At 45.3% G+C, this 25338-nt stretch overlaps 1 protein-coding gene across 12 annotated transcripts in view; it reads left to right on the top strand.

Annotated features, from left to right (window-relative positions):
- Nucleotides 1-25338, top strand: part of PAK1 (p21 (RAC1) activated kinase 1) — a 74530-nt gene that overhangs the window by 23533 nt on the left and 25659 nt on the right. For 6 of the 12 annotated variants that reach the window (XM_064441510.1, XM_064441512.1, XM_064441514.1 and 3 more), the window contains 3 exons: nucleotides 3968-4046; nucleotides 19095-19305; nucleotides 25055-25155. In XM_064441510.1, coding sequence (XP_064297580.1) covers nucleotides 19116-19305; nucleotides 25055-25155 — 291 coding nt within the window. In that variant the 5' untranslated portion in view covers nucleotides 3968-4046; nucleotides 19095-19115. Of the gene's footprint in view, nucleotides 1-3967; nucleotides 4047-11476; nucleotides 11525-19094; nucleotides 19306-25054; nucleotides 25156-25338 lie in introns of all 12 variants that reach the window. The other 6 variants (XM_064441517.1, XM_064441519.1, XM_064441521.1 and 3 more) reach the window with 2 other exon arrangements.

A 25338-nucleotide genomic window follows, 5' to 3' on the forward strand; every position in this document is an offset into this window, starting at 1 on the left:
TCCTGCCGTGAAAATAAAACCGCTTTCGGTGTAGCCTGTGAGCCCTGGCCCCCCACGACCATCCTCAGTCACAGTTGTTGCGATGAGTGCCTCACTGACCAATATAAATGCACAATCTCCTCTCTTTGTCCTTTCACAGTCATTGCTTGAAAAGCTTTCTGCTGCTTTTCCTTAAAAATTACTTTTGAAGGTAAGGGTCCCTTTTGTTTTATGGACTATAAAGCGTGCATGAGAATTACAGGACAATTGCTGTGTTACTTGAAATACTGCAGGCTTTCTGGAGGACAAAACCCTGCTCCAAGCAGGAGCAGTTCAACTTCACTCACTCAAACTCCAGGGACCAGGGACGAGGAGTTTTCTCGGTTTTCCTTTCAGCGGTGACAGTGGTATCTGTGTGGCTGCTGTTTATTACTCTGTAAGTAATAGTTTAATGGACTTGCATGCAATAAATTGCTATTTCGTGTTGTTATGTGGTTTTCAATAGTATGTCAGAGAATTACTTATGCCTTTTAATTTGCATCATTCAAGAAGGCAATATTTTAAAAATGTGATTATATCAAGGGTTCGTCAAGGGGAGGGCAGGCAGGCTTTTGCTTGCTCCAGAGATTTCCTGTGTAGAGAATGTAAGTCATGACAACTATGGGAATTTTTTTTGCGGCCCCTCCTCTCCTTCTTTATTTCTTTTTATTTTCTTTTATTTTTTTCTTTGAGTCAGGGTTCTTTCCTACTCCTGCACTCAGATCATCTTGAAAAATGACTAGTTTCAGGGTAAAATGCAAGCATACCAGCTAATCTGTGGAAGTTTCGTCATTTCATAACTAAGTGCTGCTTTTAAATTGGAACCTGTCTTGTCTCTCAGCAGCTCGTGCACTTCATTTGACTCTTGCTCCAAAATGAGTCACGTCTCAATTCCTGAAAGACCCACCATCCCTTGGCTATCTCTTAAACTTCTTTTGTTTTGTTTGGGGTTTTTCCTGGTGGTTGTTGCTGCGGTGCTGCTGTGACAGCTAAAGAGGCTGTACCAAACCCTTACATACTCTGTCCCAGTTGCTGCACTGATTATGTACAAGGGTACAATCTGGCTTGCACCGTAGGTGTTGATCCAGTCACGTGCAAGCCCCTGCTGCCTCCAGGGATCCAAATAAAGGATCCATTTAAGAATTAGATGCCGCAGACCCTATGCGGTTGTCAGTGAAATCAGTGCCTTCAGTCTGGGCAGGATCCAGGCCCCCCGTTCAGAGCAGCGATACTGAACGAAGCCCTTGGCTCATGGAACACATGGTAGTTGCTTGGCTTACTACAAAATAAAGGTCGTATTGGGTTGAACAGGGCTGATAGCCACATTTCCCTCCAGGGAAATGTTCAACGCAGGCATATTGTTAACTAAAGAAATATTGACCGGATAAGAGTGTGGAACAGGGATGGGAAAGACTGTCAACCAGTAGCCGACTGGTTTCCCGAGCACCCATGCTGTTAGATCTGGGTGCAAAGGCACCGTGTGGACAGCAATTGGCTGTTGGACCTCAACGCCTGGCTGTAAACCCATCCACCTCATGCCAGGTCACGCTGGGGGTGGCAGTAGTTATTCTGGGGCTGTTCTGGAGGTATCTGTGGGAGATGACGACAATTTGGGAGGTGGTGCTGGGAAAGAGGTTCTAGAAAAGCGTCTGTCTGTTGTTGGCGTTACTTATCTAATCGCTAATAACGGCAGGGAACCAAACGTGGGGGTTATTGCACAAGTTCAGTGATGTCCTGGATGCAACTGCTTTGTGGGTGTTTTTGCTTTTAAGAGTCTGGTTTGTTTGGCATTGAGTAGCTTTTGGAGATGCGTTTTTAGCCACTGCACTTTTGAAGTCAGTGTGCTGAAAACCCCGTTAACGTGGAATTGCGAGAATACCTGCGTATGCAGACACGTATTGGCTGAATTCAATTGTTACAAAATACACCCTTGGAAGCCTCATCTCGGATGTTGTTGGCATGTCCTTCACATTTTGCCAATTTTCAGAAGCTGTCAGGTAGTACTGTGTGGGAAGTGCTACAGGGCATGATGGGATAAATCCTGAAATTCTAATTTGGGCCAAACTCCCACTGTTTCCAGTGGGTGGCTTGCTGGCGTTAAGGCCAAGTCCCCCTTAGCTATCACAGATGACCTTTCTGTCTTTCTGAAGTCAAGGAGGCTGAGAACTGGTGCCTGTACCTTGTATTACAGATCAAACTGCAGGATTGCAGCCCTTAACATTTATACATGCGCTTGGATTTATGAACAAGAAGTTGGTTAAATAAAAACATTTCCAGTAACTGTTCTTGAGATTCTCAGTAATGCTGGTGAAATGCCAGAGATCTGGAAACAGAAATTAGCTGGTGATTTAGAGCAGTGCATAAAAACCCCTCTCATTCTGTAGGGCAAACGCCGATGTTCTGAAGAATGTACTTTTCACAGAGGGAGAAAATATAACCGCTTTTATTTTAAAATGGTAACTTTAAGTTCTTTCAAAATATCAGCAGAAATGTATTGAAACACTGTTTGTTCAGATAACTGATGGGTTTTTTTAAAAAAATGTTTCTATGAAATGCCTGCAACTCTTGTCAGAATATTGCTTTCCAGTAGGAGATACTGAATTGCATAAGTTTTAGAAGTTAATAGTTTGGAAGTAGGTACCTGAAGGTCCTGTCTGTCACCAAATAGTTGAGATCGTATGTTGGTCTGGCCTCTTCTGTTTCCGCAAGAAAGAGGAAAGTGTTGCGTTTGTGTTGGCAACACTCTAAAAACCAAAACAATATCCCAACAGTAAAAAAAATGATTAAAAAAAAGGCCAAAAACCTGTTAAAAACTGTTGCTGTGCAAGCCTTGCCTGGCAGGAGGTGTTCCCAGCTGAAGTAAGAGCTCCTTTACTTTGCTCCTGTGGAGCATCATCATTAAAGTCTGCCTGAACCCATCTTGGTGTCAGCCTTGGGTGTTGTGCAAGGGCAGCCTGAGAACTTGCTCAGCTGCAGTTGAAGCTCTGAAGCCCACACTGTATTTTCTTCCTTCCCCACTTCCCCCTAGGTGGTCTCTGCCTATTTGTACTCCAAGCTCTGGAGGGCTCTTCTGTCCCATCACCTGGGCCCCAAGGGGGCAGAACGGTTTTCCCATCCCTCCATGCCCCCTTTACCCTCTGCCGTTGAGTTCCCCATCCGGATTGCACAGGCAGTTCTCTCTTTTTTTTTAACTAAGAATGTGTTTCTTGTGGTAACTGAAGTTGCAGAAGCACCTGGAAGGGATTTTTTTCATGCTGTGTGCTCTGTAACTGCCTGAAGTGCCTTTCCTTTAAAGAGGTGATTGACTGATCGGAGGAGGGCAGAGCAAACAAGAAGTACTCGCCCTTTCCACCCCCCGCCCCTTGTGCCTCCGAGATCACAGACGAGGTCTGTGTGAGAACTGGGACAAGGGCTTGCATCTCCCAAGTACCAGGACTGTACTCCACATGTTAAAACTCAAAATAAGGGTGTTGTAGTACTGATTCCAACTCTTTTACTGATTTTCTGCACAAGGTTGTCACTTATCACCCCTTTTAATTTGTCTTCAACACTAAACTGGGGCCTTGGATGCAGTTGACTAGAAACACTTTCTTCAGATACGTAGTCTGAATGATGATCTCGCCTTTAGAGCCTCCCTGCCACTTTTTGTGGCTTGTAATTGCAGAATTGGTGAGGTTGGCAGGAACCTCTGAGGATAGTTTAGTCCAACCCCACGCTTAAAGTGGCAGCTGGAACAGTTTGTTCAGGGGCAGGTCCAGTGGGCTTTTGAGCACCCCCAAGGATGGAAACTCCATGATATTTCTGGGCAACCTGTTTTGTGGTTTGGTTCCCCTCCCAGGAGAAAAGCTTTGGGTTTGGGTTTTGGTTTTTTGGTTTTTTTTGCTTTGGGTTTTGGTTCCTCCCCCTGCCCTCTCCTTCTTACATTTCAATGGAATTTCCTGTATTTCAGTTTCTGCCCATTGCCTCTTGTCTGGTTGCTGGATACCACCAAGAAGAGCCTGGTTCCGCCTTCTTTACACCTTCCTCAGGTATTTATGCACATTGATAAGATCCCTCTGAGCTTTTCCGTCTCCACACTGAACAGTCCCAGCTTTCTCAGCCTCTCCTCGTATGTCCGATGCTCCAGTCCCTTCATCATCTTTGTGGTACTTTGCTGGACTCTCTCCAGTATGTCCACGTCTCTGTTGTACTGGGGAGGCAAGCACTTGACCCAGCGCTCCAAGATGTGTCTTCCCAGCCCTGAGCAGAGGGGAAGGATCACCTCTCTTGACCTGTTGGCGGTGTCCTTCCTAATGCAGCCCAGATGCAGCAAGAAAGGTCAACAGCAAAGGTGCTTTGGAGCCTCGTGGTCAACTTAATGTCCACTAGGACTCCCAGGTCATTCTCTGCACAGCTGCTTTTCTGCCAGTTGGCTCCCAGTCTGTGCTGGTGCCCGGGGTTATTCCTGCCAAGCCGCAGGGCTTTGCATTTTCCTTAGCTGAACTTCACAAGGTTGGTGTTGGCCCGATTCTCCAGCCTGTCCATATCCCCCTGAGTGGTAGCACCCCCAGCTGGTCTGTCAGCCAGCCCTCCCACTCTGCGCCATCACCCATAATCTTTCCTTTACAAAGAATCCAGAGCCCTATGTGAAGTGTTTTAATGAATCAAATCTCTCGACAGTTCTTGAAAAGTATATTGTCTGATTTTTCCCCAGTGAGCAGCAGAGATGAGGTGACTTCCCTAGCACTAGAAGACCATTAAATACTACACCTTGTAGTGAAGGACTTCATAATTATTATTTAAGACTTTAATTCCTTGAATCTCTGCTACTTCCTGCAATACCAGCTCATGCCCTATGCTAACGCCATAGCAACCTGCTGGAAGTGTCACTATGTAATGTTGCTTGTTGGCCAAAAGCTGGACGAGGAATGCTTTCTAGGGTAAGAAATCCATGGGGTTGGTAGTAAAGTGCAGCAGAATGTAAGAAAAATGCTATTGTAAATTAATAGTATTGCAAAGTGATTTTTTTTCCCCCTAAACTGTGCCCCAGAGGAAATAGGGGCATCAACTGAAATTTTCTCAATGCTTTATCTATACACCCCTCCCCCAAAACCTACACCCTAAGCACAGTCTAAACCTCTGGGCTAACAGATGGTGTTGAGAGGGGGAGGGAGGGGGAACAATTTGCATCTAAATAGCTGACATAAAAAAGGGTCATGTCCCACAGACCAGCCCCACTCACCTGCTGTTTAAATCCCCCTGAGAAACAGGCAAATGCGCTTGTGTTTTTTTAAACGTCTGCTTTGGCTGTACTTACCCTCTGAAGCATTCTGTCCTAGAAAAGCTGCGAGCCCATGTATCTTGCTGGATGGGGATTGTGTTCTGGCCCCAAAATGATGAACTCTTAAGGATTTGGTTCTTTGAATGCAGTTGACAGCTGTGCCACTTTTGTTCAGCCCTCCCATCAGAGTGACTGCTGTTGGCTGTCGTAATTAGTGCAGGCGCTAATGGTATAGAAAAATTTCAAACCAAAAACTACGTCTTCCCTCAGCTTCATACTCGCGTGGCTGCATGAGTCAGACACGCTCTTGCCATGTGGTCCCGTGGCCCAGTACCGCAATATTCTGCACTGGGTTTGTGTGTGTAGGTGAAGTGGGCTTTGGCCCTAGTGTCCCCCAAGCTGCAGCACGGCGGCGATCCTGGTCCTGCGACGGCGATCCTGATCCTGCGGGACGGTTCGGTGTTGGACGGCCGTGCTTAATCCTGCGTACGTGCAAAGCCAAGTTGCTCCGGCTTTCTGACTGCGTACTGTGAAAATTTGCTAGGTTAAAACTAAGACCGTACTGCTTTGTAATGATTTTTTCCTTGAGTGTAAAGGTCTAAAAGTTGCCCTGGCTGTTGTTCTTTTGGGGGTGGGGAGGGGAAAAGAAACACTCACCCACCGCTTCTGCATAGTCATGGAGGCTGCTCTGGGTCTACCCCCTGTCCTAGCAGCAGGCAGTGAGCTTTTGTCTCTTCAGGCAGACTTCCTCAAAGTTTAAGCCTGTAATAAGGAAAATCTTCCTACTTCACCATAATCACGTGCACTGTTGACACACTGAAACCATCCTACCTGATTTCCCACTGGTAGTTGAGGGACGCAGGCTGTGGAGGAGGCAAGAGGGCTTCACAGCTGGAGTTTAGTCTCACTACTAAATACCAGGATGAGCGAAACCTGTTTCTACCCACAAGTTCCTTGGAATTCTGCACTCAAATGTTAAAAATAAGTAACATGAAGATATTCCAAGTGGTTCAGGAGCTTTGTTAGTTACATCTGTTGGCATCTTCTCCACCTCCCGATAAGCCAGAGGCATTCGGAGATTGAGTGTGGCAGACCTGAGGGCTCAACCGGACACAGAGCGGTGAAGGAGATGGCTGGGGACCCACCACTGTCTTCTGTGCGGTGACCTGGTAGAACAAAACTTCTGCAGAGGAGGATTTCTATTTCTGGAACTGAAAGTCCTTGAATGCCTTCTTTCTTCAGCACAAGCCTAAAGGGAAATCATGAGGTTATCCTTTTCTGAGCTGCCTGGCCCTTCCTCCCACAAGTGTCTTGGAAGAGGAAACGGACTCAAGAAGTGCCTTCATTTTCTTTTCTCTTTTGATGATTTCGATGGAGTGAGTGGTAGTGGCTGAATAACTTGTATGCATGAGGTCAGCATGGATTTGGGCAACAACCTTGTTTATATGCCTCTGGGGAGTCGGTTTATTTTTTTAAATTAATACGGATTCCATTTAGTTGAAACAAGATCCGGTGTATGCATGCTTACAGAGGTAACTAGCCAATGCGTAATACCAAATTAGATTAATTCAGAGCTGTCTATTGTACTTTATAACTTTTTATAGCCTTTTTTTTGTTGTTGTTGTTAGTACTTTATATCACTTGAGGATAATTATGTTTTATAAACAGTCATATGACGCATACTCCCTGTCCGGGAGCAAACAAAATAGGTGAGTTACTTGCATAGTGCAAGTTACACACAGAGACATGCGCACATACACCCCTGTGTACTATGTACGTGTATATAGGTATGTTTATACATGCACACGCTCTACCGTGCTACATACTCTGCCTCTGCCCTGCTCCTGCCGCCTTCCTTGGGACCCCAGGTCAGTGACGCACGCAGGTAACTGGCTCTGGCGGCTGTGCTGGCTGGTGGTGCTGTCTCCTATGGAAAAAATGCCTGTTATGCAGCAGAGCTGTACAGAGCATGTGAGAGCAAATCCAGAAATGGAAGATGATTTTTGAAACATTTCTTTTCTCTCTCTCTCTTTTTTTTTTTTTTTTTAAATAAAATCAGGTAAACTGCAGCTGTAGAAGAGGCACGTGTTACTTTTTGACAAAGGAGGCAAAGGGTGGAAATAAGAGGAAATAAGAGGCGCCCTTTGAGTTGGTATTTGCAGGAAGTGGGGTGAAGAACAGGAAAATTGTATTTGTTGGCCTGAGGTGTACACTTATTTTACTGTTTTTCTTTTAATTTCTTTTCTTAAGTGGCTTAGCAAGTGGCTGACTGACATTGGAACATTTATTTCTCTGTCTTCCTGGGCTTTGCAACTGGGAGAGGAACTTGTACAGAAAGGACCATTCTGGTAGTTTTCAGTGGGTTGGTTTTTTTTTTCCAATCACTTTCTGGTCGTGGAACTGAAAGATGAAAAAAAGATGTGCTGGGTTGGGACCATGCCTAAAGCAATCCTCGGGATAATGGGATTATTTGACTGATTTTTTACCTAAAATAGAATTCTAACTAGATTGTTTTGAGCATACATTCAGCTCTGGTTTGTTGTTATTGGTCTAATTGCCTCCTAAACTAGAGATACCAATATTCTAATTCACTGTCTTCCTCTGAGGACACTGACATTAAGACGTGCTATGTAAATGGTATACAGGCATGCAGGATAGAAAACAGCTTTAAAGGCATTAGCCAAAACTTAGGTTTTCTCTTTACCTGCAGTGTCTTGACAGAGAGAATGATGAATTGATATTGTTCTGTATTTATTTATTTCTCTGTCCTGACAGGTCTTTTTAAATGCTTAGAAATGTAGTCTGAGAAAAATGCCAATAATCATAGCCTTTGAGGAAGGAGCAGTTAATGAATCTCCAAGGAAATACCCGGAATACGGATGCTCTGTGGGGGAGAGAAGGTTAGGAGCCAGCAGAGCAGGGGCTGGAGACTGTAAATCATCTCAGATCTAAGATAGAAGCTGTCTGCTGATAACATAAGATATTAAAATGAGAGCCTTGCGGGCTGATTTGCTCAGGGCTGCTTTTTGAGAGCCCATTTCAAAAAGTCGTGATTTGGGATTCGTCCACTTCTATTTGAGATGTCTTGGTTCAGCTTTGTCAGAACAAAAGCATTAGGTTTTTGCAGATTCTTAATTGTGTTAAGGATTGAAACCCTCGGGGGAAGTTTCACCTATGGGGATGTAAATTCAAACCATGCTAGACATTTAAAGAATATATCTTAGGCTCAAATCCAATTTTTATTTTTAAGGCTAAAAGGACTTAGCACAATGGCAGGCCACAGATTTGGATGTCTCTTTTATAACATTTGACTAGAGACACAGAGGCTTTCAAAACTTTGAGGCTTTAGTTACAGTAGAATATTTAGGCTGCTCAGATAAAACTAGATACACACTGAAGAGCGTTCATAGAAAAACGACAGTTATTTCCAGCCTGAAGTGACTTTTCTTAGAAATAAAAGCAGCCAAATAAGCGTATCTTGGGAGGCTGTGAATCAGCACCTGTGAATACCAGCAGTATGAGAATAACCAGGAGTGGAGGAAAACTCAGCTCAAAGGAAACTACTGGAAAGAAAGAGTGGCAGGAGCAACCTCAAACTTGCAAAGGAGACAGTTCACTTAAGCCATCAGGTCATCCCCTGTTCTGGATTGATTTGCAGGATCTCCTTTCCCACAGCCCACGTATTTCACTTCACTGCATCCCTCTGCGAGGAGCGTAGGAACAGGAAAGGAGGAGTTAGCGCAGGTTGTGCCGCAGTGGGTGTACGAACGCGAGCTTCAGCGAAGAGGCAGGATGTAAATGACATAAAGTGGATGGAGCAAAATTGGTTTGGGAAGTGCAGCCCCATGCATTCCTCCTGTGTATGCTGGGGACCAGTGCTGAGGTTTCTTGCGGGCTGTGAAATAGCTGTTTCCAAAATTCACTGTCCTGTTTGTGTCTGAGTTTTATAGCGAACAGAGCTGTTGCTGTAAAGCTGAGCAGTGAAATTGTAGTGTGCTACCTACAGAATTTAAAATATCTATCTCACTTTACACTCTGTTGCCTTGGATTTACAATAGGAGAGAGAGGGAGTGCGGGCAGGTAGCCTGGGGGGGATGCTGAAATGAGAATTGGTTTGAGTGCCTGACCACCGAGGAAGCGTTAGGGTTATGGGTAGGTAGCAGGAACCTCTATGAGAGTGTGCTGGTAGCAAACATCCTTGAACCTTAATTATCGGAATTAAGGAAGGATGATCAGAAAACTCTGCATCTTGATCTGCTGCATGGTGTGCTCTCGTAGGGAGGCTAATTCACACGCTGATGACCTTAGCGGGAAGTAGCTGTGGGACTTGAGCTAGGTGACTTACAGCGATGGGAGGGAATGCTCCTACTGACAAAATGCCTTGGCTCATATGCCTTCCTAGAACATCGCTCTTCGGTTGTCGTCAATTTGGAAATCTGGTGAGTTTTGGCTAGCACTTAGAAGAGGTACAACAAACCCTGTCTGAGGAGCTTCTTGGCTGCTCAGTAGTGACCGTAAACCAATTTTTTGCATTTTAAGTACAGAGGGGAGATGCAACCAACCAGACAAAGCAGTCTTGAGATGAATAAAACATGCACGCTGGCAATCCATCCATCAGTGAAATCCAAATTCTGCTGAATTTGCAGTTCTTACTGTTGCTAATTTTATGATGTAGATGCTTCTTTCAATCCAATTCCCAGTGGGCGAGCAAGTCACTTGCTGCAGATGCTGACAGGGCTGCGTACAGGAGCTCGATCAGTCTCTGCTGGATTGAGTTTTGTGGCTGCAGCCGATGTCACTGCTTCGTGAGAGAGAATGAGTTTTAAATAGGTAGCAGCGAAGGTCCGTTCGTCCTATGTAAAGCTGCTTGGATAATCGTAGCAAGAACACAGGATAAGGTCATCTGTGCCCCAGAAAGTCTTGCACAAAGATATTGAGGAAAACCTTGCCTACTGTTTCTGGTCCTTTTATTAACTCCTAATTACACAGCGCCTTAGAACGGGCCTGCTGCTGTAATAAGTGATGTTCTTATATTTTCTTTTATTCAACGCAGTAAAAATAGTTCACTCGTCTCATGGGCTTTATTTAACTGAGCGCTAATGCAGAGTTGTGTTGTAATATATTGCAGAAACAGCAGTTCCTTTGTACCAGTCTGATAGAGCTTTCTTTTCTCTACTGACATACAGTAAGTATGACTGGGATCTGAGTAAATGATGTGATAAAAGGCCTGATGGTACCTCCTTAAAACAAACGGCTGCTCATTAAATTAAACGATGATGATTCTAAATGGACTAGCGAATGCTCTGCAGTCCATTTGGTGCAAGTGAGGAGGTCTAGGAACACGAGACCTTGCCATGGTATCCTCACTACGCTTACTTCTGTACGTACTGGGATTATAAAGTAGGTACAATGGGGCGTTTTGCTAGATGGCTTATAATTATCAACACAGAGCTGATGCTCTGCCGACAAAGGAGGCTCTACTGTGAAAGCTCAATCAGATGGAAACACTAATCTACCTTAGGCTTTTTCATTTTGCCTTTTAAATGAACTGCTTTTAGAGCATTACGTGTATCATAATTGAAGGAGCAATCATTGCAAACTTGAAGCAGATTTATGTGCAGTTCTCTAGTTTTTTGTCTTTACTGATGCTAAAATAGCTCTTTCTGGGTATTTGACCGTGCTTTCCTTGTCTCTTAATTCAGTTCATCTACAAATAGCTCGTGTTTGATGCAGAGCTCATTCTGTCTTGGGAGAATTATTCATTCTTCCTCTTTCCCCAGCTTTGAAGAAGAACCAAAACTTCAACGAAGCAATGTGAAACTGAAGCGATCTTATAGATTTTGGTTTTTTTTTTAATTGAAAACTACTGCCAGTATGAAAATCCTGGCTGGCAATTAAGAGAATGTGACAGCTTTGCCAGTCGTTACATAAATACTGCAGAGCACAGGGCTTCCTACTGTCATTAGCTGCAGTACACACAATGGAGCCATACACAGGAGCCAGCGCTACTCCGATGATAAATGTTTGCATTTCCAATTAGCGCTGAACTGTTGCGGCATTTCCCTCTCAGTCTAATTGAGGCTCTTGGATGCCTTCGTCAGCTAACGATGCTCGTGTCGTCGTCTTGCTCTTTAGTCTCCCAGTGAGAAAGGAGTTGGACGAGTTTTGCTCTTAAGAACATCTGTTTTCTCTTTGCAGGTCTCTGTCTTGGTGTCTCTTCTCTTCAGAAAGACTCACATTTTGCAGGTTAATGCAAACTTTCTGCTATTTACATACCCTGGCTTTTTGCGAACCGCTGAGTTACGGTGTCGTCTGCGCGTGTGAGATGTTGTTGACTTGACCTGACCATGTTCCAGTTTTCTGACATACTTCTTACCCCTGCCCCCATTGCTAAGTGGCAAACGCCAAATCTCTGTGTTTAACAAGGTGCGTGCCTACATGCTGCGCTTTTGCAAATACTTACATGTATTTAAAACGTGAATACCTGGTGCTGGGAGTTATTCCATGTTAAGGGATAGTGGGGCTGAATTCTGAGCCCTGTGCTCTATGTTCTTCTTCTGAATTGGAAACTTTTGAATGGAAAAATGATGAATGATTGGTCTGCTTTTAGTTGCTGTTTCTGCTAACGTGCGGTTTGGACTTAGAGGCAAGTAACTTAGGTGGGGAGTAGTGGGGGGGTGTTTAACTGCATGTGTTTAATATATTTTCTTTATGCTGCATCTAGTCATTTCCTCTGGAACACAGATTTCCTCCAGGAAACCTGCTTATATGGGCTTTGGGTATGCTTTAACATAAGAGGCCTTGATTTTTCCCACCCTGCTTAGCAAGCTCTGACTCCAGTGGCTACTTTTGACTTGTGCGGTTAATGCCCTGCCTTCCTGTGAGCAAAAGTGGAACCAGGGCCAAGGCCGCCCCGGACCGTGCTGGAAAACGGAGCCTGTACTGACATCTGCAACAGCAAACTTGCTTGTTCAGGCATGTAGCTGGGGGAGGGGAGACAGCACTTCTGGAGATGAGGAAATACGGAGGATGATTTGTGGGCTGAGAAGTTTTAAAAATGATACTCTTGGTTCCTTCTGCCTCAGCTTGGATTTTCTTTTTTTTTTTTTTTTTTTTAAATATGGATGTAATTTATTTCTCTCGGGCTGTTTAAAAGCACTGTTAGAACAGGGGAAGTGCTTGGTCAAAGTGAGCAGGCGGCTGCCCGGGGATGGGAACAACTGGAGCTGGTCTCTGCAGCTCTCAAAGCCTGAGCTACCCAACTGGAGCACAAGTAAGGCGAACTCATCGTGTACTCCTGGTACTCGGGCACAGCTGGCCTTGGCTGCAAAGTGGTTATTGTTTGACACAGCTGGCTATTCGTGAAACAGCCAAAGCTAAGTCAGAGCGTGGCAATTTAAGCTGGCCTTGCCTCTGCAATTTTGGACTCCAGCCTAATCTGGTGGAAAGGGCTTGACCTGCCACAGCGCTACTGAAACCTCCCATGTGTCTGGGTTGCTGCCACAGCGGTCACGCGTGGGCCCGCACCGCCAAGGCTGGCAAAAGCTGGGCCTTGAGATTTAAAACAAAACAGAAAGAAGCATCCTTAACTTGACTGAAAGGAGAACTCTGCTCTGTTGCTAGGAATCGAGGGGTTATAATTAGGCTGTTCTTCTTTAGAAGCATCTCTATGCAGAACGATGGGTTAGCAAGTGTATCTGCCCAGGGAAAGGTTTTGCAACTCTCCTGCCCACAAGTAGTGCCCGTTGCGGTGGTGTCCATGTCCTCCTGCAAAATACAGGCTGGGGAATCCCACCCGGCAGGTCTTGCATTTAGCCCAAACAGTTGGGGTTGGATTAAAGTGGGTTTTTTTGTGTTGTTGGTTTTTTTTTTTTTTAAAAGGACCCTTCTGGCTTTTAAAATTCCAGGCCGTGGAGTCCTCCAGCATTCCTGTTGGGCTGTAACTGGTCAGTCATCCTTTATGTCTAGCACTATGGAAATAACGCTGGCACTGGAGCAAGACTGCAACCCGTTGGCCAGCTGCCACGAGAGAGTGTCTCCCTTCCCCCTCCCCACGCCCCCACCCTGGCTGTAGCAGTGGATGCATTCTCTTCCAAATGTGTGCTTATTTTTACTGATGATTGTTTCATTTAATTTAGTGGTTTCATCTGCACCTCTGGGTGTTGGCAGCACCTGCAGGGACCTAACAGGTAAATTCTAAAGATAGAAGAGCAAACTCTGCTGTTTTATAGTTCTTTCTTAATTAGAACTTTATGAAAACCTGGGGTTTTGGTTGGTTTTTTTTTTTTAATTCACATGTAAATGTTGGGTCTGGGCTGATGCACTGATGGCCCTTGACACTTTTTTGTTTAATTGGCACACTTGCACAGCACTCAGACGGGCGGTAGCTGGCTGGGGAGACAGCTAGATGCTACAGTTACTGGGGAGTTTTTTTTAATCACCTCTAAATGTGCCGATCAGTCTGTCCTCCCTCAGGGTATGTGTATTGCTGCTGCCCTTTTGAGTGACAGCACGTCCCCCACATCCCATCCTCTGTCCGGTGGAGGAAAAGGACACCTCTGGCCTCTTTTTCAGGTGGAACATCTGTGGGGTGCCTTTCCTTCAACGTGAGACTGTGTTTGAAACTTAGTCCCACATAAAGTGATAAAGAAAAAAATGATGAATGTCTTTTCATCCTGTGTCGAAACCCAGCTGGCAAACTGTGCCGCTCGTTTTCTGCTGGGATTTGGATGAAAGTGCGGCACACGGGGAGGGAATCTGCTGCTTGCAGTGTGTTTGAACAGGGCAGGGGATGGCCCCTGCTCCTTCCCACCAGGGCAGTGCAAGGAGATTTTAACTGCGTGTGTGCACGAGCAGACTCTAGCCATGGTGCGGAAGGGTGCAGGGATACTGGTGCAGAGGTAAAACGCTTGTTCTGATCGGGATGAACTCAATTAAAAGTCAAGACTCCTTCTGCCTTTTCTGTGGGCCGGACACCCTTTCCTCACCCTGGCAACAACAGAAAAATACCATCTTGGAAAAATGTGAGGTTTCCTTCTGGTAGTAGACAGAGAGGGGAAAACAGTTGCTGAGCATCTCCCTCCCCCCTTTCTTGTTTAATATAGTTTATTCATCTGTAAGTTGTAGTGAGTAACTTACAACTACTGCCTTGCCAGACTGCATGAATTATAGATGGCTCTTTTACGAGTTTTCGTGTTGACTCCAGCAATTAGTATGCGTTGGACATAGTTATCTTTATGGCATCTACTGTAGCGTAGGTTTCAGCTCCTCTGACTTTTTAATTGCTTTCTGTTTGAGCAATCAGTCATCTGCCTGTCTTGCTGAGGAATGCAAAGAAAATACAGCCAGCTTGATAGAAACTTATAGTTCAGTGTGGAGCATCAGGTTTGAAATGATGTGGTTTACCAGAAGGAAAAATGACATAAATAGAGGATCTTTGTTCTCTTTTTTTTTCCCCCCCTTTCGTGTGCCTGTGTGTTACACACAGTAGCACCAGAAGGCTCCACGTATGTTGGGGTCCCACTCTGCTAGATGAATGGTTCAGGAGCCTGTGCCTGTATTACAGGAAAACTACAGCCATAAACTTCATGATTTTTAGGCCGTATCTACAGTCCTGTGCGGATCATCACACGTCTGTGCGCTCCGAACTCTCGGTCGCCGCTGTTGGCACCTGTGGGTGCCGTCTTTTGTTCGGTACCGCCGCCTGCTCCGTCTTGAGCTGCGAAGTGGTTTCCTGAGGCTCCTCTCCCCTGTGCGTGGTTGCCTGTCGCTCCTTCCTGTCTGCAGCAGCATTCTGTAGGTGTGAAAGGAGAGTTTGTCAGGCCTGCTGTTCGACTCTGCTGAGGCTGGGGTAATCTAATCTAGCTAACGGGCTTCAAAAGTTGATGGGCAGGGGCAGGGAGCATTTGAAGGCCGCCATAACTTGACTTATGGCAGTCACAGGTTGCAGTATGTAATAAAACTTTTAAGTACTCTGTGCTGAAACAACTCAAACTCTCAGTGCTCTCAAATTGCTGCAGAAGCAATAGTCCTACATCACGGCTCTGCCTTCCTAGGGGTGTCTGTGGGGTTTGGTTCGAGCGCTGCTATTTTAACATATATAGTAGTTGAGGATAATTGTGTCTGCAGCTAAAACATGTTCCCTCATCTGACTCCGGCTGAAGAGTTCATGTGCTGTTTCATTGGTTCCGCTCTTGGCTTCATCACTCTGAGTTTCTCAGAGCAGAGTCGTGCCAGTGCGAAGAGGTGGCTCGGACCGGTGGCGCTTGGCATTCCTGCCAGGACGGATCGCGCCGAGCAGGGTGACTCCCTTCCGTGGCGTAGCGCTGGTGTTATGCCGGCCGGTGAAGCAATTGCCGCGTGCTCTGAATCTGAGCAGGGTCTACGCGTGAGGGGGTTGTTTAAAGCCTGCTTACATGTGAATTGGCAGGAGATTATTTTAGGAAGAAGAGAATTTGCACAGTCAGCTGGGCTATGGTGGCTGCCTCTGCAACAGCTCGGCATGGCTCCGGGCTCTCAGCTGTGCTGTAAAGCCCTGGAGAGGCGGGTGTAATTCTGTCAGGACAGGGTTTCATCCACATAATTTGAGGCCAACAGAAGTTTGAAGTATAACAGTGTTGAGTTTGGGGATAGACCGCGTCTCTGAATCACAGTGGGAGGACCCATGTATGCGGGTTTTTGGTTTTCCCTTCAAATATCTAGTGGGAAAAGGTTTTGGGGAACCCTTTACGATAGTATTGCTATTACAGGGGATCTCTCTCGCCCCCCATTTCCAATCAGATTAAATAGTTCTTGTAACTCTAAACATAGGACTTTGATGAGGAGAAAGGTCTTGAGTGACGGGGAAGAAAGGAGAGGGTGTAGGCTTTGTCCACGTAAAAGTTGTGGTTATCAAATAGGTGTAAAACAATATTGTTAAACTATGTAACTATGTAACATAGTATATGTCACATAGTATATGTAACAAACTATGTTTGTTAAACTATGTAACTTCTCAGCAAATACTTGCTCATTCAGGGAATAATGTAAGATAAACAAGAGCTTATAACTGCCAGTGTTTCTAGCCCTGGTAAAACAGCGATTCACTTGTGCTCTATCCTTTCCGACTGAACGATTTTGAAAAACCCTCTTATATTGAAGAAACTCTGAGCAGATGCCCCTGGGGTTTTGCACTGGTGGAACTGAGAGTGAGGATGCTTGACATCCAGAGGTTTTTATTATGTTTTCATGGTTGGTTTTGTTTTTTGGTTTTGCTTTTTTTTTGTTTGTTTTGTTTTGCTTCTGTTCTTTTTTCCTTCCCCCAGCACTAGGCCAGCCTCTGCCTGTAACTGGGGGGGGGTGTGTTTCTTCCTCGTCTCACTTCTTTTTCTCCAGCCTGGAGCCACACGCTGATGTATTCTCTTCCTTGTACTGCCCTTCAGCCTGATGTTGCATCTGTTCCCCAGTGCAGTAAACTTTGTTCTGTCCCCTGCTTAGTCCCACATCTCTGACAGCAGGTAGCAAGCACCGATTCTCACCTACTCACCTCGCTGCTTGGTGAGAGGGGGACCCAGCAATGAGGCAGTCTCCCTGCCGTCTCAGTCATGCCTGCAGCTGCAGCCAGGCTGGCCGGTGGGGGAATCTTTGGATGCACCTTTACTCAAACCCCTGGGGGCTAAACCAGGGTGTCACAGCAGCAAATGTGGTGCCTGCTCCTGGGGAGGGCCGTTTGGCAAGCACAGAGCTGCTAACATTTGTTTTCCTTCTGCTTCCCTATTTGCAGCTTATCCTATCACCCTCCCAGCAATTTGCTTTTTTCCAGGTTAAATAAGCATCAATGCAAAGAACGCAGCTTTTACATGGCCCTTCTGCTTGTGTCATTTCAAATGTTTTACTTGTGCCAGTTCAGTACCAGCCACCGATGCTGCGATGTGCAAAGCCCGTCAGTGAGGCCTCAGTATCTTCATGTTGCACAAGATATGCATGCAGCAGTGGCTGCCAAATTTACCAGCTGGGTTTTAGTTTAGACTTTTTTTCCACTGCTTAGATGGGGAGGGTAGTCATTTGCACCACTTCGTGGCTGGCACTCCAGCTCTCACTTAGTTCTGCTCTGTTTTATACTGGAAACCGGCATGAGGCTGAAACATGAGTGACGGGAGATGCACAGGACACGTGCCAAAACACGCCCAGACAAAAGCACAGCTGATTTCCCCCCACCCCTCCAAAACACCAAAATCATTAAAATCAATACCCAAGTGCTAGTCTGTCATATAAAATTCCATTGCACAGTTGTGTCGGGAGGAAGCGGGGCTGGGGGCAAACCTCTATGAAGCTCCCTGTATGTGAAGGCTTGTCCAAAGCCTTACGGGCTGCACAATACTGCCAGCCCGCCCATTTAACAGCAAGTGAGAAGAAACCAGGAGCCAAAAAAGCGGGAGGAGAAGGTGGTGCTGCAGACGAGCCACGGCTTGGTAGGCAACAGCTAGGGAGCCGCTGCTTTCAGCAAAGTCTAATGTTGCCCCTGAGTGCCTTCTGCAGGCCTTTCTTAACTCCCTGCAGCTGTGAGAGCAGAGTGCCCTGGGTCCAAATCTCTCCAGTTAACGCTGAGCATCAGTAGCTTGGCCAAAGAAGACTTTGAAGACTGGCGGGGCGGCGTTGTGTGGTCGTAGGTCTGTCGTGTGGTTGTGGGATCTGTTTGGAGTGTGAGCCAGTGTGGTTCCTCTGAGTCCAGCCTATGGAAAAGCAGTTCCCTGGAAGCCAGCAGCGATGTCGGTGTTGAAACCGGACTTCTCACTTGTGGAGAGCAAACCGCTTTTGACTTTCTGCCACCCAATAATTCTCCCTGGGTGAAACACCTTCCCTTACTGTTTGTGAAATTCTTAAGGCTGTTGAACTGCCTTTTCCACCCAAACAAACGGTTCCTGCTTTGGTCTTTGTTCTGCAGTTAACTCCCAACTTTCTTTTGAGAACATAATGCGGACAAATTCCAGTTTCCAGAAGGATCTCGCTGCAACCAGGCTGTGTCTGGAGTAACGCTGATCTCATTTGGGTGGAACAAGCTAGTTGTTGCAGAATAATCTATTACCCTGTTCCAAAGCTTCCGTCTTTAAATCCTCACAGCAGGGATTATTTACTTAAGGATTTATGTGTGTGTTGGGGATCTAGTTTTGTTTGACCCTTCCAACAGAACAAAATGCAGTCAACTTTCCGGCAGTTCGATTTGCAGCTGGAGTGTGCTGCTACCGCAGGAGGGCCAGGGCCGGCTTGGGACCGTGGCCCTGCATCTCCGTGGGTACAGCTCTGCGGCTTTCCTGCCGTCCCTGCCTCTGAACCAGTTCAGCAGCTTTTTAGCAAAGGAGCCTGAGCGGCTGTGTTGAAATTCTTTGAGCGCAAATTTCAGTCTTTCTGCATCGTGCTGTGCTGGAGGCAGATACAAACTTTTTTACATAGTTTTTAGTGGAACTAGCACGGACCTGAGAGGTCTTAGGAGCTCGGCAGCTTGTTCACTCCTCTTGGGTGTCCCTGCTCTTTGCTACCTTGTATTTACCACCCTGCCTCCCCACCCAACGTTTCTACTCCGTGGTTTGCTTGAGAATTGGCTGTATCCTGAAACAGGCTTTTCTTGATGACTAAAAACTCCTATGCTTGAACATAGTCTTGTTAACAGAGAAAATTTGGTGGTCGAGTAGAATTTGTTGCGCTGACACTTGGTCTGTGTTGCTCTGAGGTTACAGGCTAGCCTGCAAATACCTTTGTGTGTTTTATTTGACAGCGTATGATTCTAGTTCTTGAAAAATAAATAATTTCTTTTTATTTCTTTTCTTTTTCCTATTCCTAGTAACGGCCTTCCCAACTGAAGATGTCGAACAATGGAGTTGAAACAGAAGACAAACCGCCTGCTCCTCCGATGAGAAATACCAGCACTATGATTGGATCGGGAAGCAAAGACGCTGGGACTTTAAACCATGGCTCAAAACCTTTGCCTCCCAACCCGGAAGAAAAGAAAAGGAAGGACCGATTTTACCGGTCCATTTTACCAGGAGATAAAAGTACAGTATCTTGCCTCTTCTGATAAACCTCCTGTCTGAAGGACCTTAGTTAAGCGCCTGATGCTTAGTAGCGGTTTAGGTTTTAGAAAACTTTGTGTGTTTGTTTCCTGCACAACTGTCTCGGTCATTTTGGGGTACATAAAGTGCTGGCTGCAGATCTGTTTTTTTTCCTAATGATTAATCCTGCCACATTTAATCCATCCCACTGACTCTGTTTTGTGCCTTTTTTTCCCCTTATATCATTAGAGCAGCATCCCTGAATACCGGGACTAGCTCTGCCACTTCCCAGCCTGACTTTGTCCTTAATGGTCTCGAAAAACATGCATTTTTGTACCAATTACAAGCTAGCCCTTTAAAGCTGGCATTGGCAATCCCTTTGGTGGGGAGTGGGGAGAGGTTTTATGCTTGTTCATCATTTTAAACAGCAAATAGTTTGAGCTAAGCATGACTAACAGGCCGTCTCCTGCCAGGCCTGTCATACGTTACTGCATGCTCACTTGCTCTGTTCTAGTGTTTGGGTCAGGCGTTGTCTATTCGCTGTTAAGAATAATCCGCTACTGCAAATTCTTGCACGTTTCTTGCAAACTGAATTTTTGTCCTGTTATCGGGAGCGCAACAGATGGGAATGGAGATAGGAACTGTGAACTGTACGTGAAATTCTAATTTTTAAGATCAGGATATTTTAAAAAACTTTTTCTCTCTTATATGAATCTTTTGAAATGATGTAAGGAAAAAATCTCCATACGCTAATATGAGCTGGTTTCTTTTATATCTGGCCTATTTTTTGGAGTTCCTCTTTCTAATACATCAGGTTTTTTGCAAAGTCTGCATTGCAATGGTATCTGGACACTGGATAACAAAGGCAAGCCTAGGTATCTTCAAGTTCCTGGGCTTCAGGAGGGAGGCTGCCTCCTTAATTTTTGTTGGCGAAAAGTCTAGTTGGAGTGATACTTCCGCTAATTGAAATAAGCAAGATCTAGGATCCTTTTCTACAAAATATTGCAACATTTATAATAATAATAATAGTAATTATTATTATATACCTTCAGCAACTTTGGATTATTTTAGAAACATGGATTTTTGATTCTGCAATCCAGAAACCCATGAACTCTGTGTTAAAAGTTTTGCCGGATTCGGTTAGAACTTGCCATTATGCGTATTAATCCTAAAGAGCTGCAGGATTTTTCTGTCGCCTTACTTAAGGGAGTGGGGTTTTTAAACCTCTAGGCTCAGCAGTTGCAGAGAACAAAAAAATCAGCTGAAATTTGTAAGAGAGTAAAAGAAATACAACCTGAAATGGTGGCTTGAACTGGATTTTAAAGGACAGCTGCAGTGAAAGGTTCAGGTAAAATCAGGGACATGCTGCCACTGATTTGAAGATGCGTGCGTTTACTGAAGATTGGCCAACGTGGCAGATGCTTCGAGACATGAGAGATTTTTGCGTAGCCAAGCCCAGCAGAGCCTTCTGTTGCAATACACCTGCCCAAACGAGAATGGTTGCGTCTGTCCTCTATTTCCTGTCGAGCAAAAAAATACCTTTAACACTGTCACCTTCACTTCAGATCGATTGATTGATTTTCGTCTTATGAAAACTACTTCTAATCTCATGATGACAATTAAATTCCCAGTGCCTCCTGCAGCTTAAAATTAAATTCCCAGGTGTTAAGATAGTCTCTTTTGTCTGTGCCTGAAATAATGTGGGGGTTGTTTGTTATTTGGGCTGGACTAAATGGGGAGTTGGTCACCATTCAGTTAGAGGAATGTAGTTTTGGGCAAATCCATGATCTTGGATCCTAACCCGGGGAAGCCAGTGATTTGTGCTTAACCTCTGCTGGGGTTGCGAAGAGCCTGCGAAGAGCCTGCAAAGATCTGAAATGCTCGGCAGTTAATTTTGCTAGCAAATGTGGACATGGGCTTTTATGTTGCAGCCTGAGAGCTGCTGAAGTCGATGCTGTCAATCCTTTCAGAGAAGTGGTAGCTCTTTACGCTGGCGAGGGAACAGTTCTGGAGCTGGCACTTTATGAAGGATAGGTGGGAAGGATGGGTTGTGCTTTATGCAAAGGTGCAGCTCAAACACGTGGAGTCCTGCTGTGAAGCAGGCAACAGACCTGCTGAGAGCTTGTGGGTCCAGATCAGAGGGGAAGCCAACAAGGGGGCACATCCTGAGGGTGTCTTTTACAGGTCACTGGGTCAAGAAGGGCAGTTCTAGCTGAAGGCACTTTGGAAAGGGTCTTTTCCAGTGCGTTACCCCTGTGCATGAACAGAGCCGTGGTGTAAAGGACACATGGGGCTTAAATCCTGGGCCTCATACATGTTTGCATGCTTCTGTTGAGCAACATCCCCTTGCCAGGGTGCTCTGGACATAGTTTAGGATGTAATTTATAGTCCTGATTTCCTCTGTCCCAGCCTAATCCCCCAAACCAGTATTTAAAAAAAACCTGTCAGCTTAATACTAGGTGGGTCCTATCCAAACGGATGCAGAGCTTGTGTGACTTGTTGTTTCAAGAGGAGTTGAGAACATCTGAAGTTTCTTGGGCTCAGGGCTCATCAGTGTCCTAGTTGGGGGTACGAATTTGGCTTGACTGCGGCACATTTAGCTCTTCTGAGCTTTGTTGACCTTGGCTGCAGCTTCGCACGGAGGCAGGGTTTCACCCACAAGGTGACAGTTTGCAGCGGCCGGGAGCCCTTTCCGTGGTGACAGGGGGAGCGCTTTACCCAACCTTACCAGTGGAGAAGACCTTTCTCACCTCAGTGTGCTTCAGGATGGGCTCAAAGGCTTGCTTCTCAGTGGGACATTGTGCTTCCTAGCTGCATCTCAGAGCATCATAAAGAAATTCAATGGGTGGCTCCTGTAACAGCATCAAACGTGTGAGGTTTTGAGTGAGAAGGTGATAAGGTGTTGTGGGAATAAAGCGCTTGGTGGTAGGTAGGACTTCTTAATCAGATATATGATTTCTTTTGTTTTTGATTTAAGATTCTTCAAGGCTTTTGACTCATTGCAAGGATAATATAATCACTATAGAACGTGGATTAAGTGTTTAGCAAGATTGGGAGTGCCCATCTCTTTAATTCTTTTTGTCTTATACCTCCCGCTGTGACATAAATATCTGCTGCAAAAAGCAATTATGTTAATAATGTTTAATATATTTAAGCTTTTAGATCTGTCAGATTTTGGATCAAAAGCTTCTGAAGTCCATTGTCCTCCGAGACTGCTGGAGGAAAATCTCTGAATTCGTGTGCCAGCTTCATGTGCGTTCACATGGTGGTGAATTCAGTCTGGGCGCTGTAAAACCCTGAGTGCGGCAGGCAGATTTAAAGGAGCCTACAGGGCAATTATGGTTTCACCCGCTGCAACGTCATCGCTAAGGCAAAGTGGTTTCAGCGTGATTTCTGGTGTCTGTCCCAAAGGGTTGTTGAGAGTCAGGGAAAATGCGAAGGACTGAGAAGTGTAGGAAATGGTTGCAGGAAACTAAGATATTTGGGAGAATATTAACTTCTTCAGTGGGGTATGAAAACAACATAAGCCATAAATGCAGAAATATCTCTTCCTGTTTCTATATTGCATTGTAGCCCTACTGAAACTCTCTACCTATGTGTTGAAGAGAGAGCTGGAGTGTTGATGTGACAGAGGCCATTACATTATTTAATCAGTCCCTCCGGAACTGTTTGTACTGCTCTGTGTAGCTGAGGCTCGTTCAGGCCATCGTCTCCTGCGTTGGATGAGTTAGCAGTCAGCAGTCATCTCGGTTTGCCGGTTGAATGGATACTGGAACAGTTGGTTGCAGAGAAGGTTGTTGGGATTTGGGTGTGCAGCAGGGAGCTCAGGCTGGCTGAATGTAGAAGTTGAAAAAAAGACTTAAGTGTATTGACTTCGGGGTAGCAACTTAATACCCTTTGGCTTTTTTGGGGATATGTTCGTATCTACTATGGCAGCCGTCCGGGACCATACGTGGGTGTGTGTCACCCATGCAGCACTCCTGCACAGTGGTGCTCATACAGGTGCCCTCTCCTTCCTCACCTGCGTGTTGGGCTTCTAGGCTGAGCAGACACCTTACTCTTTGGACTGGAGAAATCACAGAATCACAGGTTGGAAGGGACCTCAGGGATCACCTAGTCCAACCTTTAATGGACTGGTCCTGTAGACAGGCCTATAGAATTTGGTGCTTCTGATGGCTCTCTCTGCATCTCTTCTTCTCTTGCTTTCCATCCACCCCTAGTGCATGCAGCTTTTTCTGTGTACCTGCTGGATGCAGCTGCTTGTTCCTTCTTTGGCAGGCCTCCGTACTGCAGATGCTCACCATCTGCTAACCAGCAGCTGCTTCTGACTCCTTCTATCTCCCCCCTCTGTGATGGCTCCTCCAGCATGGCAGCTTTCTCTCCTCCTTCCCCTTGGCAACTCTGTCGCTCTTCTGCAATGCAGCTTCCCCCATCCCCTTTGTTTAAAAGAGGAATCGAAAACAATCTGTTCCATCTTCATGTCCCAAATGGAGCATCTGATCCTTTACTTTCTCCAAAATTGCTCTGTGCAACGGTAACTCTGTAATGATGCAGAGAACAGTGCCAGAGCTGGCACGGAAGGAAGCAGGATTCGGTCCTTTGGGGCAAGCTCTGACCATCTCTACGCGACTAACCACCAGCAGTGACTTAAATAATTGCAGTATTGAGCACTAGCCTCGCAAGTTTCTGAAATACCTGGGGTTTGGCGTTCATGTTGCCAAAAACGCACTGGGGAATGTCAGCCATGAAACAATTTCTATTTGGCTTTAGATACAAAAGGTAGCAGCTGGGAAACATAAGTGGTTTAGTCACCTTCTGCTGGCTCTGCTTATTTTATAACTGCAAGCAGCAGCGGCAAATCAGAGTAGAACGTCGCTCTTCCTTAAACTGATCTCAATTTCTTCAATACAGGAAATATTAAAAGGAAGGTGGAGTCCTTAATATGTCATGAATGTGGATTAACTTAATCCAATGTATAATGATAATCTTTTTTGAAGACCTGACTTGAAAATTTGCAGGGTGCTTCTGCTTTGATTTATTTCCTTTCCTGTTTCTTCATGACTTCTGCTCATCGCTTCTGCCAGATTCTGCCCTCTTGCTCTGTGTCTTCAAAGCTTGTTATTAAAACCATGTTTAGTTCATTTTGTGAGCAGGAAAATATAAACGGTTTTGCTCGTAGAAGATTTTGTAGCAGAAGCGCACGTCATATTTGGTTTTCTTCATCAACTCTGTTTTGAGGATGCAGGATGAAGGAAGTGATTTATAAGCAGTATTTGTAGTTAATTTTGTCCCTGTCAAAATATGGGGGGGTGAATGTAGATTTAACAGCACGTTTTTTTAGAAGTTGCTTAAAACAACGAACAAAAAATTGTGTTCAAAACTGCAGGGCTCCAAATTTCTGCCACTTGTGGTGCTTTTGACGCTGCCCTGTATAAGTTTGAGTGAATATTTTAGGTAAATAGCTCTTGTGCTCTTGAGTCTAGCCCTACTGGTTGATACTTGACATACCCAAAATATCAGTTTCCTTGTCTTACGCTTGTCCCATGTTACAGAACTTTGATTTTTTTGTTGTCCCCTCACTGTGGATTCTCTTAAATGAGGCAACAAAGTTTTAAAACTTGCTGTTTGTCTGCCCCAGATCAAACTCCTATCGCTAGCAAAAGGGGGGTGTGTTTGGGTAGGTAAATTGGAAGCTGTTGGGGAGATTTCAATTCTTGATGGATTTATGGAATTTTGTTGTTGTTTCTTCCAGCCAATAAAAAGAAAGAGAAAGAGCGGCCGGAGATCTCCCTCCCTTCAGACTTTGAACACACAATTCATGTGGGGTTTGATGCAGTCACAGGAGAATTCACAGTAAGTGAATCTGGAGGAAAGGAGAACTATGTGGTTTGGCTTATGGCTAGGAGGAGCCAGGACCCATTAATCTTTTATATAGTAATGCTGGAAGGGCTATTACCATCATCTAGTCTGATCTCCTTTGAAACACATCTGCAGAGGTTACCCACTAATTCCCACTGAGAGACTGTTTGTCAGACT

Source organism: Phalacrocorax carbo, chromosome 1 (genome assembly GCF_963921805.1).
Source record: "Phalacrocorax carbo chromosome 1, bPhaCar2.1, whole genome shotgun sequence".
NCBI classification, from domain to species: Eukaryota; Metazoa; Chordata; class Aves; order Suliformes; family Phalacrocoracidae; genus Phalacrocorax; species Phalacrocorax carbo.